The sequence below is a fragment of the Neoarius graeffei genome, chromosome 4 (assembly GCF_027579695.1).
Source record: "Neoarius graeffei isolate fNeoGra1 chromosome 4, fNeoGra1.pri, whole genome shotgun sequence".
In the NCBI taxonomy this organism is placed as follows: Eukaryota; Metazoa; Chordata; class Actinopteri; order Siluriformes; family Ariidae; genus Neoarius; species Neoarius graeffei.
In genome coordinates this window covers 21,861,971-21,879,176 of record NC_083572.1, presented here as the reverse complement: position 1 = coordinate 21,879,176, position 17,206 = coordinate 21,861,971, and the positions used below count along the sequence as shown (strand labels likewise).

The following is a 17,206-nucleotide window of genomic DNA, read 5'->3' as shown; positions in this document are numbered from 1 at the left end:
ACACTGCGTATCCTGCCTCCCTCTCTAAAAAGCCAATCGCCTGCCGAACCAGGAAGCCAATTGTGAAGTTGTACTGATGCAGTTGCGCATGCATAGTATAATGTGTAGGGGGGGGGGACTTAAAGCCTTTAAAGCGATTTTTGAGGTTTGACCAATTCTACACATGGGGTTTTTGTGTCCTGGTGACCATTGAAAGTGCCTTTATAGCGCTCTCCCCATTCATTTAGATAGGCACTTGGTCTTGTGAGCACAAAATAACTTCCCAATGTGTGTTACCAAGATGGCTACTGAGTAGCAAGACTTGCCAATAAGGACTGTCACACATTCACACAATATCTAAGGGGTGTTTCACTCTGTGTAATCACCTCACACAATCATAGGCTGCATGAATCTATAGTTTGGGATAGAAGGAAATCAGCCCCAGCCTTACTTCTCCATGCCATTCTCTGTATTGTCAAGTTTATTTGTGTAGCGCTTTTAACAATAAACATTGTCGCAAAGCAGCTTTACAGAATTTGAACGACTTAAAACATGAGCTAATTTATCCCTAATCTATCCCCACACAATATTGGTTTTATGACTGTTGGTGGTGCTGTTGCACATGATTCTACAAAAATAAAAAAAATTGCCTTTTGTTAACAGCAAATAATCTGATGTGGAAAATCTTATATTGATGTCATTTTATATGTGAAAGGCAGGAAAAGCTTAGCCCTTTTAGCTCAATTATACCAGTTGCCCTTGCATACATATGAGGCACGTAGGGTGCATAATTTAGTTGTTTGTTCCAGCTGAGAGACTTCCTTTCCATGCTTTAGAACAGACAAAAGCTAATAGGTTTACAGCAGGAATAAAACCCTGCCAGTGGCTTATTCTTAAGGGCTAAAGATAATACAATTATACGACTGTTATTTTCCACTGACCCTGACCACTGACATCACCTTCTTTTTCTCTCTGCATGACTTTTTCTTCTTCTGGTGGTCTTTTTTAGATTTATCAAGCTCAAAGGGTAAGTTCTGTTTTCTAGCTCACTTTCTCCTCTCTTCCTCTTACACATGTTTACCAGTTAATTCAATATTGGTGTGTGTGCGCTTATTGCTGGAAATATCGTGGGTTGGAGGAAAGAGCATTAAACTTTTTCACTTTGAAAAGCTGAATTTGTTTGTATAATGATTCAGCATCCATGATGCTTCATCTTTCACAATCTTCCGTATTCTCTTCTGTTCCTGTGTGCAAACAGAAATATTATGGGCTGGACAGCAAATGGGGCCATATTGAGCAGTGGATGGTATGGCATGTAAAAAAAAAAGTGTCATGCAACATCAACATTTGTTGTAGCAGAAATATCAGATAATAAACAACTTCATCTTCATGAACTGTACTCTGCAGTAGATATCTAAACAAGGCTGCATGAATAGAATATGATTAGATTTGTTTTGCTAATGCTGCATGCGTGTTCGATCTCTTAATTCCCAGAGGAGGAAGCTGGAAACATCATATGTTTAACTGAGATGCGGTTAACAAGCAACAGTCACATGACTCAGTATAACACGTTATAGCCATTATAGCTCTTAACATGCTCTATTATTTGTGTATGGCAGATTAAGCATTTCAGGCATGCCCAATATGGTTGTGTGCCATGATTCTTTTAGATTTAAAAGTTCTTTCACCTTTGCCCTTTGACCTGCAACTTTTGCTGCTTGCTTTTTTTCTCTTTTCCCGCTACACTTGTCAGGAGGACAGCGAGCGGTACTCGCGCCACTCACGGAGACACACGTCGGTCTGTACTACTTCCCTTTGCTTTGTTTTCATCTGCCATTCAAAAGCAAACGTGCAGTAACATCTGGTTTATCTTCTGACAAAGTGACCATGTTCTGACTTATGAAGAAAAATGGTGTAAAAATGTACTCAAGACACCTTGTACAGATGTTGGGTAAGGAATAAAACATGACAAGGCATGTTATAGGAAAATATGCAGTGTTAGCACCACACCACCTCATTCGTTATTTTCCTTTAACGGTATATCTGAAAGTCTTTTCATTCCTCTTCTAATGGAGCAGTTTCCCAATGATTACAATCATTTATTAAAAACGACACATTCTTTCTGTCCAGTTATAGATGCATTTCATGTTATGCAACATCCAGGAAACAAGTTAGTTGCATTACAGCAGCTGTAAACTACCATTCAATCACATCTATGTTTTTTCTCTCTTGGGGGGGGAATTCAGCTTGTCATGATACAGAGAAATAAAGAATTAAAGTATTGTGATTATAAATTAGCATATAGATTTTGTTATTATTACAGGTACATCGCAAAAAAATTAGAACATCGTGAAAGTTTTTTCATAATTTAATTCAAAAAGGTAAACTTTCATATATTCTATGTTCATTACACACAAAGTGAAATATATTTTTAAGCCTTTTTTGTTTTAATTTTGATGATTATGGCTTACAGCTCATGAAAATCAGAAATCAAGTATGTCAAATTATTATATTTCCTAAGATCAATCAAAAAAGGATTTACAATACAGAAATATCCAACTTGTGAAAAGTATGTTCAGTAATACACCTCTATACTTGGTTGGGGCTGCTTTACCACGAATTACTGCACCACTGCTGCGTTGCATGGAGGCAATCAGCCTGTGGTACTGGTGAGGTGCCCAGGTTACTTTGATAGCAGCCTTCAGCTCATTTGTATTTTTGGGTTGGGTGTTTTCTCATCATTTCTCATCTTTTCTCATCTTCCTCTCAACAATATCCCTGGCCAGTCAAGCACAATATCATGGTCAGCAAAGTAGTTTTGGCACTGTGGGCAGGTGCTGAGTCCTGCTAAATAAGGAAATCTGCATCTCCATAAAGCTCATCAGCAGATAGAAATATGAAGTGCTCTAAAATCTCCTGGTAGATGGCTGCATTAACTTTGGACTTGATAAAACACAGTGGCGCAACACCAGCAGGTGACCTGGCACCCCAAATCATCACAGACTGCGGAAACGTCACACTGGACTTCAAACGCATTGGATTCTGTGGCTCTTCACTCTTCCTCCAGACTCTAGGATCTTGATCTCAAATTGAAATGCATAATTTACTTTCACCTGAAAAGAGGACTTTGGACCACCTGAGCAACAGTCCAGTTCTTTCTCTCCTTATCCCAGGTAAGACACTTCTGACATTGTCTCTGGTTCAGGAGTGGCTTGATATTAGGAATGAGACAGTTGTAGTCCCTTTCCTGAAGATGTCTGTGTGTAATGGCTCTTGATACACTGACACCAGCCTCCATCCACTCCTTGTGAAGCTCTCCCAAGTTCTTGAATTGACTTTTCTTGACCATCCTGTCAAGGCTGCGGTCATCTCTGTTGCTTGTGCACCTTTTCCATCCAGTCTTTTCAGCAATGACCTTCTGTGGTTTTACCCTCCTTGTGAAGGGTGTCGCTCATCTTCTGGACAACTGTCAAGTCAGCAGTCTTCCCCATGATTATGGTTGTGTGTACTGAACTAGCATGAGAGATGCACAGTATTTTTATACTGTTTTACTCAAACTTGAAATGAAATATTCTAATATTTTGAGGTTTTTTTTTCTTTTTTGTGCTGTAGGTCATAATTATCAAAATTTAAAAAATGCTTAGCATTTTTAGTTAATGTTTTAGTTTATGTTTAGTTTTAGTCTAGAATATATTACCTATTCACCTACTTAAATAACTGATGGAAAATATTGAACGTTTCACAATATTCTAATTTGAGATGCACCTGTTGTTGCTGTTACATCATACTGTTTTTTGTAATTCTCTATACTTTTATCATATATTTTTATTAAGTTCAGGTTTAGTGTAGTTACTTCAGTTTGCTTTTGTAGGATGGCAGTGTTCCTCTTTCTGCTCTTTTTAATGATTTGTGTTTCTTTCTTTTGGTATCCTTTTTATACAGGTTTTTTTTTTGTTTGTTTGTTTGTTTGTTTTTGTTTTTTAAAACTCCCATGACAGACTAGATGATTTTTTTTTTTTAATGGCTGGCCTAGGTTTCCTAAAACAAACACAGCAGATCAGATGTGTCTCAGAGGAAACTGTATTTTTCAGAAGGTCCTTCACTCAACCTCACAGCTCAGTCTGGCTCTGCGCTCCAAGGATATGAAGTTGTTCAGTATTGATTGTTCATGAAGCTAAAGTTCTACATGTTCTGTACTAACAAAGCATTGTTAATTTGTGGTGTTCTTCCCCTTGCTTAGATTTCAGATGACGAGGAGCGGATGTCTGTTGGAAGTCGGGGCAGTTTGAGGGTTAGTATCAGTGAAAAGATTTCACGTTATGATGATTGGTATATGCTTACTGACAGCATTGCTTTCCTTTCATGATCATACCATAGCTTGGATTGGAAAAAGAAGCACCAAAGTAGCATAGAAGGATCATCTATTGGGGGGAGGGAAATCATATCCAGCAATCCATTCACATTCAAAGTGAAGGAGTGTTGGTGCTGAAAGTGCCTTTTATTACACACTTAACATCCTGTAGAACACACTGAGCCATATTCAGAGTTGTTATATACATGTAGTGAGGATTTAATACCCACACTGCACACATTTAGTATTCTGACCTCAGACGTAATAAGCATTGCTTATGTCATGGACTGAAATTTGTATAAATAAAAAATTATGAACTACACGTTTTTCTAAAGTGAGCTGGAAGTATTCATTACCTACCTTCCCTCTTTTCTATACCCCAAATCATTTAGATCTGATTAAGTATGAAGATATGAAAGTGATTGGCCCGTTATTAATTACAAATGACAATATCACATGCAACCGAAGCTATAGTATCTTTATAGAGTAGATATATTCTTTTGACCAAAAAACAAAAATCAGTTTATTTTAATCCTACCCTGTAGTTCTTAAATTGAGACCACACATGAAGCAGTGGTATTTCACTAAATGGTCACTAGATGGTGAATCACAGGTATCAATGCAGGAGGTTTTTTAGAGATCTGGTGGCCATTGAGGGCTCACTCTAGTGCCACTAAACACACAGCGCTTTAGACTTAACCCCTGCCCACACTGGACACTTTCTGATGTAGTTCACTGTGTGTAAAAAGGATGTCCTGGATCAAGTGCTATTAGTCAAGTTTGAAGAATTCAACTCTGAATTCAGCCCAGTAAGGTCACCATTTTCTTTGTAGTAATTATTTCATTTTTTTGCATGTGCACATACCGGTATGCTTTTGTGCTTACATTTCATGCTTATATTTCATCCTTATCACTAATATCTTTACATAGAGCACTTAGTTTACAGTATACTTAGTTTTTGTTTGTTTGCTTGCTTGTTTTGTTTTGTAAACAATATTACGGGAAAATGGCTGGATCAATCTTGAATAGATCGGCATTGATCTCAAATAGAACCTCCAACATCTTGAGGGTCAAGGTCACCAAAAAGGTCAAAATCGATTCTGTTGTGTCTGCTGCCTCATATACAGGCGCTAGCCACGATGTCATCGTGCTGTAAGAATGTAAGTGTAACGATCACGCACTGCGCATGCACATACACATGTTCTGATTAAAATGGCCGGTGAGTGTATACAATTCGGTTTACCATTTGATATAAATGGACTAGACTAAAGAAATGGCTTTCAGACATTTTTATTCCTATTACAGAGGGAAAGTGCATTCCACTGAACTCTAGCGCTGGGCCATTTCCAGGAAATAAGAGTTTCGGTCATGGCGACAGCGTGTGCGTCAGCCTCGGTTCGGACGTTTCGGTTTTGAAAACTGTAAGAGTAGAATAATATAAAGTACAGTCACTTTGTATATTTTACTTCTGTGATTTTTAAAATAAATTGTTCATTTATGAATCATGCTTCATTGTTGTGGCTACTGCCTTATAGAGTGTGTGTATGTATGTTGTGTTGTGTGAGGCAGTGGCCACAACAATGAAGCATGATTCATAAATGAACAATTTATTTTATATATATATATATATATATATATATATATATATATATATATATATATATGCGCTATATTTACTGGATGGAAATGATATCAGAAAATTTTATTTACAGTGGTGCTTGAAAGTTTGTGAACCCTTTAGAATTTTCTGTATTTCTGAATAAATATGACCTAAAACATCAGATTTTCACACAAGTCAATAAAAGTAGATAAAGAGAACCCAGCTAAACAAATGATACAAATATATTATACTTGGTCATTTATTTATTGAGGAAAATGATCCAATATTACATATGTGAGTGGCAAAAGTATGTGAACCTCCAGCTAATTTGAAGGTGAAATTAGTCAAGTGTTTTCAATCAATGGGATGACAGTCAGGTGTGAGTGGGCACCCTGTTTTATTTAAAGAACAGGGATCTATCAAAGTCTGATCTTCACAACACATGTTTGTGGAAGTGTATCATGGCACGAACAAAGGAGATTTCTGAGGACCTCAGAAAAAGCGTTGTTGATGCTCATCAGGCTGGAAAAGGTTACAAAAGCATCTCTAAAGAGTTTGGACTCCACCAATCCACAGTCAGACAGATTGTGTACAAATAGAGGAAATTCAAGACCATTGTTACCCTCCCCAGGAGTGGTCAACCAACAAAGATCACTCCAAGAGCAAGGCGTGTAATAGTCGGTGAGGTCACAAAGAACCCCAGGGTAACTTCTAAGCAACTGAAGGCCTCTCTCACATTGGCTAATGTTAATGTTCATGAGTCCACCATCAGGAGAACACTGAACAACAATGGTGTGCATGGTAGGGTTGCAAGGAGAGAGCCACTGCTCTCCAAAAAGAACATTGCTGCTCATCTGCAGTTTGCTAAAGATCACATGGACAAGCCATGAAGGCTATTGGAAAAATGTTTTGTGAACGGATGAGACCAAAATAGAACTTTTTGGTTGAAATGAGAAGAGTTATGTTTGGAGAAAGGAAAACACTGCATTCCAGCATAAGAACCTTATCCCATGTGTGAAACATGGTGGTGGTAGTATCATGGGTTTGGGCCTGTTTTGCTGTATCTGGGCCAGGATGGCTTGCCATCATTGATGGAACAATGAATTCTGAATTATACCAGTGAATTCTAAAGGAAAATGTCAGGACATCTGTCCATGAACTGAATCTCAAAAGAAGGTGGGTCATGCAGCAAGACAACGACCCTAAGCACTCACGTTGTTCTACCAAAGAATGGTTAAAGAAGAATAAAGTTAATGTTTTGGAATGGGCAAGTCAAAGTCCTGACCTTAATCCAATCGAAATATTGTGGAAGGTACTGAAGCAAGCAGTTCATGTGAGGAAACCCACATGAACTCACATCCCAGAGTTGAAGCTGTTCTGTACAGAGGAATGGGCTAAAATGCCTCCAAGCCGGTGTGCAGGACTGATCAACAGTTACCGGAAACGTTTAGTTGCAGTTATTGCTGCACAAGGGGCTCACACCAGATACTTGAAGCAAAGGTTCACACATTTTTGCCACTCACAGATATGTAATAGGGCGGCATGGTGGTGTAATGGTTAGCGCTGTCGCCTCACAACAAGAAGTTCCGGGTTTGAGCCCCGTGGCCGGCGAGGGCCTTTCTGTGCAGAGTTTGCATGTTCTCCCTGTGTCCGTGTGGGTTTCCTCCGGGTGCTCCGGTTTCCCCCACAGTCCAAAGACATGCAGGTTAGGTTAACTGGTGACCTCTAAATTGACCGTAGGTGTGAATGTGAGTGGTTGTCTGTGTCTATGTGTCAGCCCTGTGATGACCTGGCGACTTGTCCAGGGTGTACCCCGCCTTTCACCCGTAGTCAGCTGGGATAGGCTCCAGCTTGCCTGCGACCCTGTAGAACAGGATAAAGCAGCTAGAGATAATGAGATGAGATGTGTAATATTGGATCATTTTCCTCAATAAATAAATGACCAAGTATAATATTTTTGTCTCATTTGTTTAACTGGGTTCTCTTTATCAACTTTTAGCACTTGTGTGAAAATCTGATGATGATTTAGGTCTTATTTATGCAGAAATATAGAAAATTCTAAAGGGTTCACAAACTTTCAAGCATCACTGTATAAGCACTACTGCTTATACAGTGATGCTTGAAAGTTTGTGAACCCTTTAGAATTTTCTATATTTATGTACCCACAGGGTACCTATTTTTTTGCAATATCTTCCTTCATATTCATCGTAAGTGCTACCGGGCGAGGTGTGTTTTGCCTGGCAACACTTTTGCTTTTTCCAGTGTAACTCAAAGTAGTGAAATGGATTTTGATGAAATTTGGAGGAAAAATGAGCCATGGGCCAAGGAACAACTGATTCGGATTTTGATGCAAATCCGAATATGTGGCTTGGCAGAGGTATGCACTCTACAGAGTGCCTTTCTAGTTTATACTGAAGTGGGTATAAAGTGGAGAGTAGTGTGTAAAAAATCTTAGTTGAAAGGGGGAGAAAAAACTCAAGTACAGATACTTCAAAATAACTACTACCAAGTTGAGAGTATCAGTACTTAAAGCTGCTTCCTACCTCATGTTTACAGCTGTGAAAGAGATTTTTCTTCTTGACTTGCTTTTCTCTGCTTTCATGTTTCTTGCTTGCATATTGTCCCACTTGCTTGCCGTAGGGAACCTAGTCTGATCTTCATCTAGCCTTCACAATGACCGGGTCTGTCTGTCATTGCCTTTTCTGTTCCTTTTGCCACATGCACATTTGTCTTACACACTCCATTCTTGTCGGTTCCTCCTTTCCTTTCTGCATACTGCATGTGTGTTCTTGAGGAATTCCAGTACATTTTGTTTTTTCATCTTGTCCAAGTCATTTTCACCACAGTTCAGTATATTGGACTAAAAACAAATCCTAATGTATACATGTATCTTTTTAATTCTTTTAAATCTCTTTATTTTGGGATTCTGCATTGTTTAATGTGTAACAGTAAAATATTGAACATACCTTTCTTATTAGTTTCACTGTAGTTACTGAAAATTAATACAAGTTAATGATAATGCCTTAACATAAAATAAAAGCTCCAATGTGCTGCCAAGTACCATGTTTTGGTGTGCCAGTAACTAATTGGCTAAAAACTGGTATTGTGATGTAATAAAACTGGTAACGGAATGTAATAACACACAACCAGTTAGTTCACTGGTTAAGTGCATTTAAATACAGACTAAGCTAAACATTTTAAATCTGGTGACCATCTTTATTTTATATTTATTTATATTTACCATCTCTTGATAGGTGTTGTGTTGTACTAGCATGAGTTATTTGACGGGTTTTCAGATTCATCCGTGTTTACTCATACCGGTGTTCCTGATTCTGAAAAGAATCAAGAATCATTTCTCATCTGTCTTTCTAACCAGACTAGTTAGATAGTATTAATCAGACTAGTAAAAATCATTCTATGGTCAAGCAAGTAGTTCACTTTCTAGTTACAACATTGAAGTGCTATGAACACCTCGATTAAGTTTAAACATGCACACTAAATGAAAACTTTCGTGAAAATGAATAGGAAATGGAGGGTGTCATCATTTTCTGGTTGTTGAACCTCAGCATTTATGAAAAAAAAGAAAAAGGGGGGGGGGAAGCAGCCTAATAGCCCTGACACAAAATCTGCTTGTCCTGCTTTCCAGGACTTTTTTTTATTTGTCCAATGCTGAAATATAAACCATTTATTCATGTCTCTTTTTGTTTATGTATCTGTATCCACTTTTAAGCCAAGTCACATGATTTAGTTTAACCCTAGACAGCTCCTCACAGGTAACAGTCAGATCTTGTTTTGGGATTAGTGTGTTTGCACATGAGCGCCAAATGCTTCGTTATAAAGACTAGTGTGTAGTACCCTGGCCACCTAACCATTTATTTTATACTTTTCTGAGAGTAACATGGTTGACACAAATTATCATTGTAAGGGTGAATTGGACAACAATCTTAGCTGAATAAATTTTGCAAATGAAATCAAAGATCCTTGAATGCTGATATTATCATGACATACACCTACATTGCTTTAGTTTCCATTAAACTTGAGTGTAACGGATGGTTATGGGTTTTGAAATGGACAGCATTTTATACAAGAGCTTTCTTTTGCTGTAAATCGTCTAACTCAGTCACTGCTTCTTGGCCATGTCTACGTTTCTACGCATCTATCTTCCTGCTATGTGGGTAAAACATTTTATGCAAGAATTAAATTCCATCACTCCTTTTCCATCTGCTACACTTAGTTGCCTTTTTATCAGTTATAGCTACCTTATGCCATATAGAGATGTGTTGCAGGCAATGGCAGGTTGTCCATAGAACATAGCTCAAGCATATAGATCAGCTGTTCTACAAATGTTACTCTTTTGACAGTCAGTTCACTTGGTCATCTTTTCTAGATGTTGCGCAACTGTGAGGCAGTTCCATTTTGATCATATAATATGTTGTATTGCACAGATTGGGAGATGGGAAAGGCAGTTATACAGTCGATAATATACATTTATTAGAAATGCATGCGCACCATCATGACTTTGTCGCTCATGCAAAGGCTGAGAAGAAAAATTTCTTCATTTTTACTCTAAAAATTTCACTAGATAGTAGCGTACAGCATAAGACATGTGGCAGCCTCTCAGCTTAATTTTGTTAAATGTTATTGTCATCCTTCTTGCCCCACTAAAATCTCCAAAAGAGTCATGGACTGCTGCTGGTTGTAGGTTGTTCAATGTTGTAAAATACTGAATGAGTTTAAGCAGAAGGTAGTTACAGCTAATAAACTGGTGACCCAGTGCATCTGTTATTGCACATATTTTATATGATAAAGTTATTCCATGAAATCGAGTCGTACCTGAGCTGATGGCTGACAAGGCGCATAGCGCAGAGTTGGCTGTAAGCCATGTATGACGAGCTTGAGTGGAATAACTGTTTTATTCTATCCACATTCATGGGATTTTGAGAAACGGAGCATTTTTATTTCTTGCAAGTTTGATAAGGGGTTCAAGTAGAGTTTTCATTTTGTCCTTGGTTGGTTCAGTAACATGCTCCACCATTTTGTTTTTCTCTATTCATGGTATATGAGCGGATAGCCTAGTAGGAGAGTAGCCAATCAGAGCGCATGATTGCTCATATCCAGTGAATGTGGATAAAGTAATACTGTATATTCTCTTTCAATAATATCAGTTCTAAATTCCTTCCTTGTAATATGTTTATCTCTAGCCCCATACTAATAGAATAATTCTTCCTTTCTAAGGTCTTCTGTTACCTTCTGGTAACATCTGCTTTTCTGTCCCTCTTCTGTATCTGCTTTCTTTTTTCTGGCTGTCCAGCCTACGGACTATGGGGGGTTTTTGGGCTCCGGTTCCAGAGCCTCATCACGGGCCAGTTCAGCTCGTGCCAGCCCAGTGGTGAGCTTCCATCTTCAGTCACTTCCCTAAAGTTGGCTTCAGTCCCAGTTTCCAGACTAACAAAGATTTTATATATAAAAAAATATATATAAATAAAAGGTTTGGTATAAGTGCTAATACTTAGAAGTGCTATAAAATCTATTCACAAAAATACTGGGCAATTTGGCAGAACATGGAGCCCTTCTATGACTTCAGACACCACCTTGTGACAGTCCTGAAGGTATATGTGGAGCTGAAACTGGATTTCTGTTTATAATCTGTAAAGCTAATATCTTCCACTTTGAATTTCCCCTTAGGTGGAAGAGAGGTCAGATTTCCTGGAAAAGGTTGGTTGTTTTTATAATACTTTTCAGGCAGTAACAGTGTAGCAGTAAACACTTCAGTGTATTGTTTTTTTTTCTATTTTATTTGATTTATATCTTTCTTTTCTAGGGGTCAAGGACGGCATCTACTCTCTCTGCTGCCACTTTGGCGTCACTAGGTGGGGGCTTTTCTCGGAGAGGCAGCTGTGATACCTCCATATCGGTCGACACAGAGGCCTCCATGCGAGAGATGAAGGTCAGTTTTAAGATTACTCTTCAAATGCGTGCCATTATTTGTTGCATATTTGTGTATATGGGAACATTTTGTCTTGTTTCCTGTCCCCAGAGTTTTGAGGCCATTTTCCGAGCTGATGACAGAGATCCCTAAAGTCTCTAGACACTCTTTAGGGATCTTTTGTCCTTTACGCATGTCCCTGAAATTTTGTGACTGTTTGCATGGCTGATAAATATACAACCCCAAATCAGAAAAGGTTGAGATAGTATGGAAACTACAAATTAAAAAAAAGTGGTGATTTTCTAAATTTACTTTGACTTATTTCATTGAAGACAGTATGAACCCAAGGTATTTCATGTTTTGTCTGGTCATCTTTATTTCATTTATGAATATACATCCATTCCTGTGTTTCAGGCCTGCAACATGTTCCAAAAAAGTTGGGATTGGGGCAATTTAGGGCTAATAATGAGGTAAAACAATTAATGTGATTTGAAATGCGTGGTGTCAACAGGTGATTTATGATTTGGTACAAAATAAGTATCCAGGAAAGGCCTAGTCTGTGAGGAGCAAAGATGGGTTGAGGATCTCCAGTTTGTCAACAAATACATAAGAAAATTATTGAAATTTTTAAAAACAATGTTCCTCAAAGAAAGCTATGAAGGTATTTGGATAGTTTGCCCTCCACAGTGCATGATATCATTGATGCAAGGAATCTGGAGGAATTTTGGTGTGTAAAGGGCAAGGGTATAAGCCTAAGTTGAACGACCATGATCTCCGATCCTCCAGATGGCACTGCATCATGAACCATCATTCATCTATAGCTGATATAAGCACATGGGCTTGGGATTACTTTGGCAAACCTTTGTCAAGTGCTACAATACGGAGTTACATCCACAAATGCCAGTTAAAACTTTACTGTGCATAAAGGAAGCCTTATGTTGACGTCCAGAAGTGCCATCTACTTCTCTGGGCTCAGAGGCATCTGGGATGGACCATCACACAGTGGAAATGTGTACTGTGGTCAAACGAATCAGTATTCCAGGTCTTTTTTTTTTTTTTGGTAAGAAATGGATGCCATGTGTGCCAGACCAAAGACAAAAAGGACCATCCAGACTGTTCCCAACAAGAAGTCCAAAAATCAGAGTCTGTCATGGTATGGGGTTGTCGGTGCACTTGGCAAAGGTAACTTCTGTGATGGCAGCATTAATTAAGAAAAGTACATTGAGATTTTGGAGCAACATATGCTGCCTTTTATGAGGACATCTTTTCCAGGGATATTTCAACAAGACAATGCAAAACCACATTCTGCACGCATTACAAAGTCATGGCTGCAGAAGAAGAGGGTGCCTGTCCCCTCTATCTCCAATAGAGAATGGGTAGAGAATTTTGAAACAAAAAAAATGACAATGATGACCTGTTACACACCTTAAGACCTGTTTGCAGGAAGAATGGAACAAAATAACGCCTGAAAAACTTCAGTACTTGCTGTTTTCAGTTCCTAAACATCTTTTAAATGTTATGAGAAGGAATGACAACAATATAAAGTGGTAAATGCTTTACCGTCCCAACTTTTTTAAAAATGTGTTGCAAGAATCAAAATTGAAATGAGTGTCTTCAGCTTTAATTTCAATTTCAACATACAGTCCCAATTTTTTTCTGATGTAAGGTTGTATTTGTGATCAAATTATTTATTTATATATTTTTTAATTTTTTGGTGCCCACTGTATGTCGGTCTGTCTGTTTCTTGTTTAGTCATATCTTGGGGACATTTTGTCCATTGCATGCACAGTACCTCCTCAATAAGTTTGAGGCAATCCACAAAAGTGTCTGAATGTGTGTCTAAAAAAGCCAACAGTCTTTGGATGGTTAACTTGCAGGACTCTCTGTTTGAGGCTGAGGAGAAATATCGGAAGGCTATGGTGTCCAATGCTCAGCTGGACAATGACAAGTCCAACCTGATGTATCAGGTGGACACACTGCGAGACACACTGATGGAGCTGGAAGAGCTGCTTTATGAGACACGCAGGGAGTGTGAAGAGAAAACAAAGGTATGTCACATCGAGCAGTATTTTTGAAAATAATATAAGAAATGCGGAAGCTTCATGTGTTTTTTGTTTATTTATTTATTTATTTATTTATTTTTTGCATGATGAGGTTCACAGCCGGTGATTTCCCAATCTGAGATTTGGCAGTGTTTTGGTGTATTTCATAAGTATTAGAGAGGTGGGGAAATCATTAAATTCATTAACTACCCCATGGGGCAAGTCTAAGCACCAATGTACAAACACCCACCCCCATTTTTTTTTTTTGCTAGGAAACATAATTCACTAGGCTAAAAAGTAGCAGCTAACAATGTATGGAGAGTTAGTTAGCTAGTTCAGTGAATTAATGAAAACAGAAACAGTATTAAAATTTTAGTCTAGATGCCAGTGTTTTGGCGATGAGCTGTGTTTTGTGCTCGTTGCATGTGAAAGATATTATTATTATTATTATTATTAGTAGTAGTAGTAGTATTTGGATATGGCTTGCACTTTTTTATTCTATCTCGACATAAGTTTTATCTGTGAGGTGACTGTGCGTTGTACTAGCAGAAGTGTCATGACACATTTATGCTGCACTTTATTTTGCCCAGCTTTGTCAGTCTTTCCACATACCTGCTTATTCCTGATTTCTAAAAAGATCACAAAGATCTCAAGGAAACAACTTTTGTTATGATCAAAAAAATAAAGATATGGCCTTTCTGGACTTGCATCAGCTTCTTTTCTCAGGTTACTGATTTGTCCTTTTGTGAAGTGGCTCCCTCAAACCAAGGTCCACTGCAGATGTTGGCATTTGACATTTTCAGGTTTGAACTTCTCTTTTCTGTTAGGAATGTGATCGAGAGCGGCACGCTCACAGTGTCCTGCAGTTCCAATTTAATGAGATGAAGGAGACATTAAAACAGAGCGAGGAATTATTAAAGGTAATCAATTTCTCTTTGTAAGCAAATTTTATGAGGGAAAACTCAAGTTATTGTCTTTCCTATAAATCTAAATGTAAATATTTTTTCTTCAAAATTCTTGGTTTGAAAGGCCCAATATATATATATAGTGCCATGAAAAAGTATTTCCCCCCCGATTTACTCTGTATTTCTCACATTAATAAGACAAGGAGAACATGAAATTTCATTTACTGAAGGAAAAGGGTCCTGCCACAGCATCTCAATTGGGTTCAAGTTAGGACCTTTGACTAGGTCACGCCAAAACCTTAATTTTGTTTCTTGCTCTTGTGCGTCAGATGGGTGTCTTACTGCATAACCCAATTGTGCCTGAGATTCAAATCACGGACTGATGACTACACGTTCTCCTTCAGGATTTTCTGGTAGAGGGAAGCAAAAGCACATTACCACCACCATGTTTGACTGGTGGTATAATGTTTTATTGTGGAATGCTGTGTTAAATTTACACTAGATGCAACAGGATCCATGTCTTCCAAAAAGCTGCACTTTCAAACTTATTAGTTCACAGAACATCTTCCAACAGAGCATATCCCAAAAGGCTATGGGGATCATCGAGGTGTTTTCTGACAAGTGTGATACGGAGCCTTTATGTTCGTCTTGATTAACAGTGGTTTTCTCCTTGGAGCTCTCCCATGAGTACTATTTTTGCCCAGTCTCTTTCTAATGCTAGAATTATGAAAGCTGACCTTAGCTGATGTGAGCAGGGCCTCTGGTTCCTTAAATGTTTGTCTGCATTCTTTTGTGGCTTCCTGAATGAGTAGTCGATGCACTGTTGGAGGAATTTTAGTAGGCTGACCACTTCTGGAACAATTCACCGCTGTTCTAAGGTTTCTCTATTTGGAGATAATGGTTCTCCTTGTGGTTTGCTGGCGTCTCATAAACGTGACTTGGAAAAATTGCATGTTGCATGCAAAAATTAAAGAAATCAAGAACGGGGCAGATACTTTTTCACAGCACTGTAGAGCCACTTTAGATTTTAATTTGAGCCATACCATGCTTAGGATCTCTCTTTATAACCTTAACTGTTCCAACAACCATGTTGGTAGCTCTGGTCTGTATTTATTTTTTCCTATTCTGCACTTGTTTTTGCTTTTTCCTCTTTGTCTCTTTTTCTTCATCTCACTTTTCTCTCTTCACCTTTTTTTTTTTTTCCTGGCTGCTGTTCAGGATGCACAACAGTTGCGCTCAAAGCAAGAGAGCTATGTTAGAGAGATCTCTGATCTACAGGAAACTCTGGAATGGAAGGAGAAAAAAATCGCGGTATTCTCAACTTAGACATTTCTGACTGTCTTCCTTTGACATTAAAGCTGCTCAGCAGAAATTCTATGGAATCATTTGTAAGCATAGACTCGCTGAGACTTATTTTTGTAAGTGGTGCTGAAGAGAAGTACTATCTCACCTGAGAAACTTAAATTGGTTCCTTCATATAACTATTTATTTGCACAGCTATGTGCCCCTCTGCTGGAAACGGTACCGAAAACGTGTACTTAAGTAGTGTAATGCGGCCTGATGGGAAGCAAAGTTGCTGTAACCATGCCAGAGTTGACTTATTTTTTCCCTTTACTGGCATGTGCTGGAGGGTCCCCCCCACCACCACCACTGCAATTTGTGAACAGTTATTTGTACTTATAAAAGGGCAATTTATATTTGTCACTTAATGCTGTGGGACTTGTTAGAACACCTATAGGCTTTGTTTGAAATCACTCACTCATTCACTACTCCCTACATAGGGAATTTTATATAGAGGACTATATAGTGAGCTCATTGGTAAAATGAAAATACTTTTGGATACTATTCCGCCACGCTGTTATTTACGTTATTACTGTCACACAATTAAAACATGCCAGATCAGTCAGCTGGTGGATTTTCAAAATAAATACATGCATGTAATTTTGAGCATATTTCCCACGTTAATAAATACAAAATACTTTGTGTCTGTTGAATCTTTTAGTTCTTTTAAATCAAGGCTGAATACGTTCTTCTTTGCTGCTGCCTTTTATTAAATCAAATTTGAGGCTTCTGATTAATTCCTTGCTCTGCACCGTAACTTTTATCCTTGTATTTTATGTCTTATTTTGACTTATTTTCTATTCTCTTACTATTTTTAATTGTACTTGAATGTCTGTTTATAATGTTTCTTCCAATACATCATCTCTCTCTCTCTCTCTCTCTCTCTCTCTCTGTCTCTCTCTCTCCCCCCTTCTTTCAGTGCGACCACAATGCATGATGGTTAGTGGCCATCGGCTGTACACTACTTTTCATGGTGCATTGTGGGATACTTTAAGTCCACTGTATAGGGTGTAATAATTCTCACTACACGTTCAGACAGCATTACAAAATGGTCTTGCTATA

General features: G+C 38.3%; 1 protein-coding gene across 11 annotated transcripts in view; it reads left to right on the top strand.

Moving 5' to 3' along the window:
• lrrfip1b (leucine rich repeat (in FLII) interacting protein 1b) overlaps positions 1–17,206 on the top strand; it is a 111,258-nt gene that overhangs the window by 64,354 nt on the left and 29,698 nt on the right. For 2 of the 11 annotated variants that reach the window (XM_060919016.1, XM_060919005.1), the window contains exons 3-11: positions 989–1,006; positions 1,238–1,285; positions 4,220–4,270; positions 11,242–11,319; positions 11,616–11,645; positions 11,752–11,877; positions 13,734–13,904; positions 14,726–14,818; positions 16,022–16,114. In XM_060919016.1, the coding sequence (XP_060774999.1) occupies positions 989–1,006; positions 1,238–1,285; positions 4,220–4,270; positions 11,242–11,319; positions 11,616–11,645; positions 11,752–11,877; positions 13,734–13,904; positions 14,726–14,818; positions 16,022–16,114 (708 nt within the window). Of the gene's footprint in view, positions 1–988; positions 1,007–1,237; positions 1,286–1,837; positions 1,931–4,219; positions 4,271–11,241; positions 11,320–11,615; positions 11,646–11,751; positions 11,878–13,733; positions 13,905–14,725; positions 14,819–16,021; positions 16,115–17,206 lie in introns of those variants that run through there. The other 9 variants (XM_060919013.1, XM_060919009.1, XM_060919006.1 and 6 more) reach the window with 8 other exon arrangements.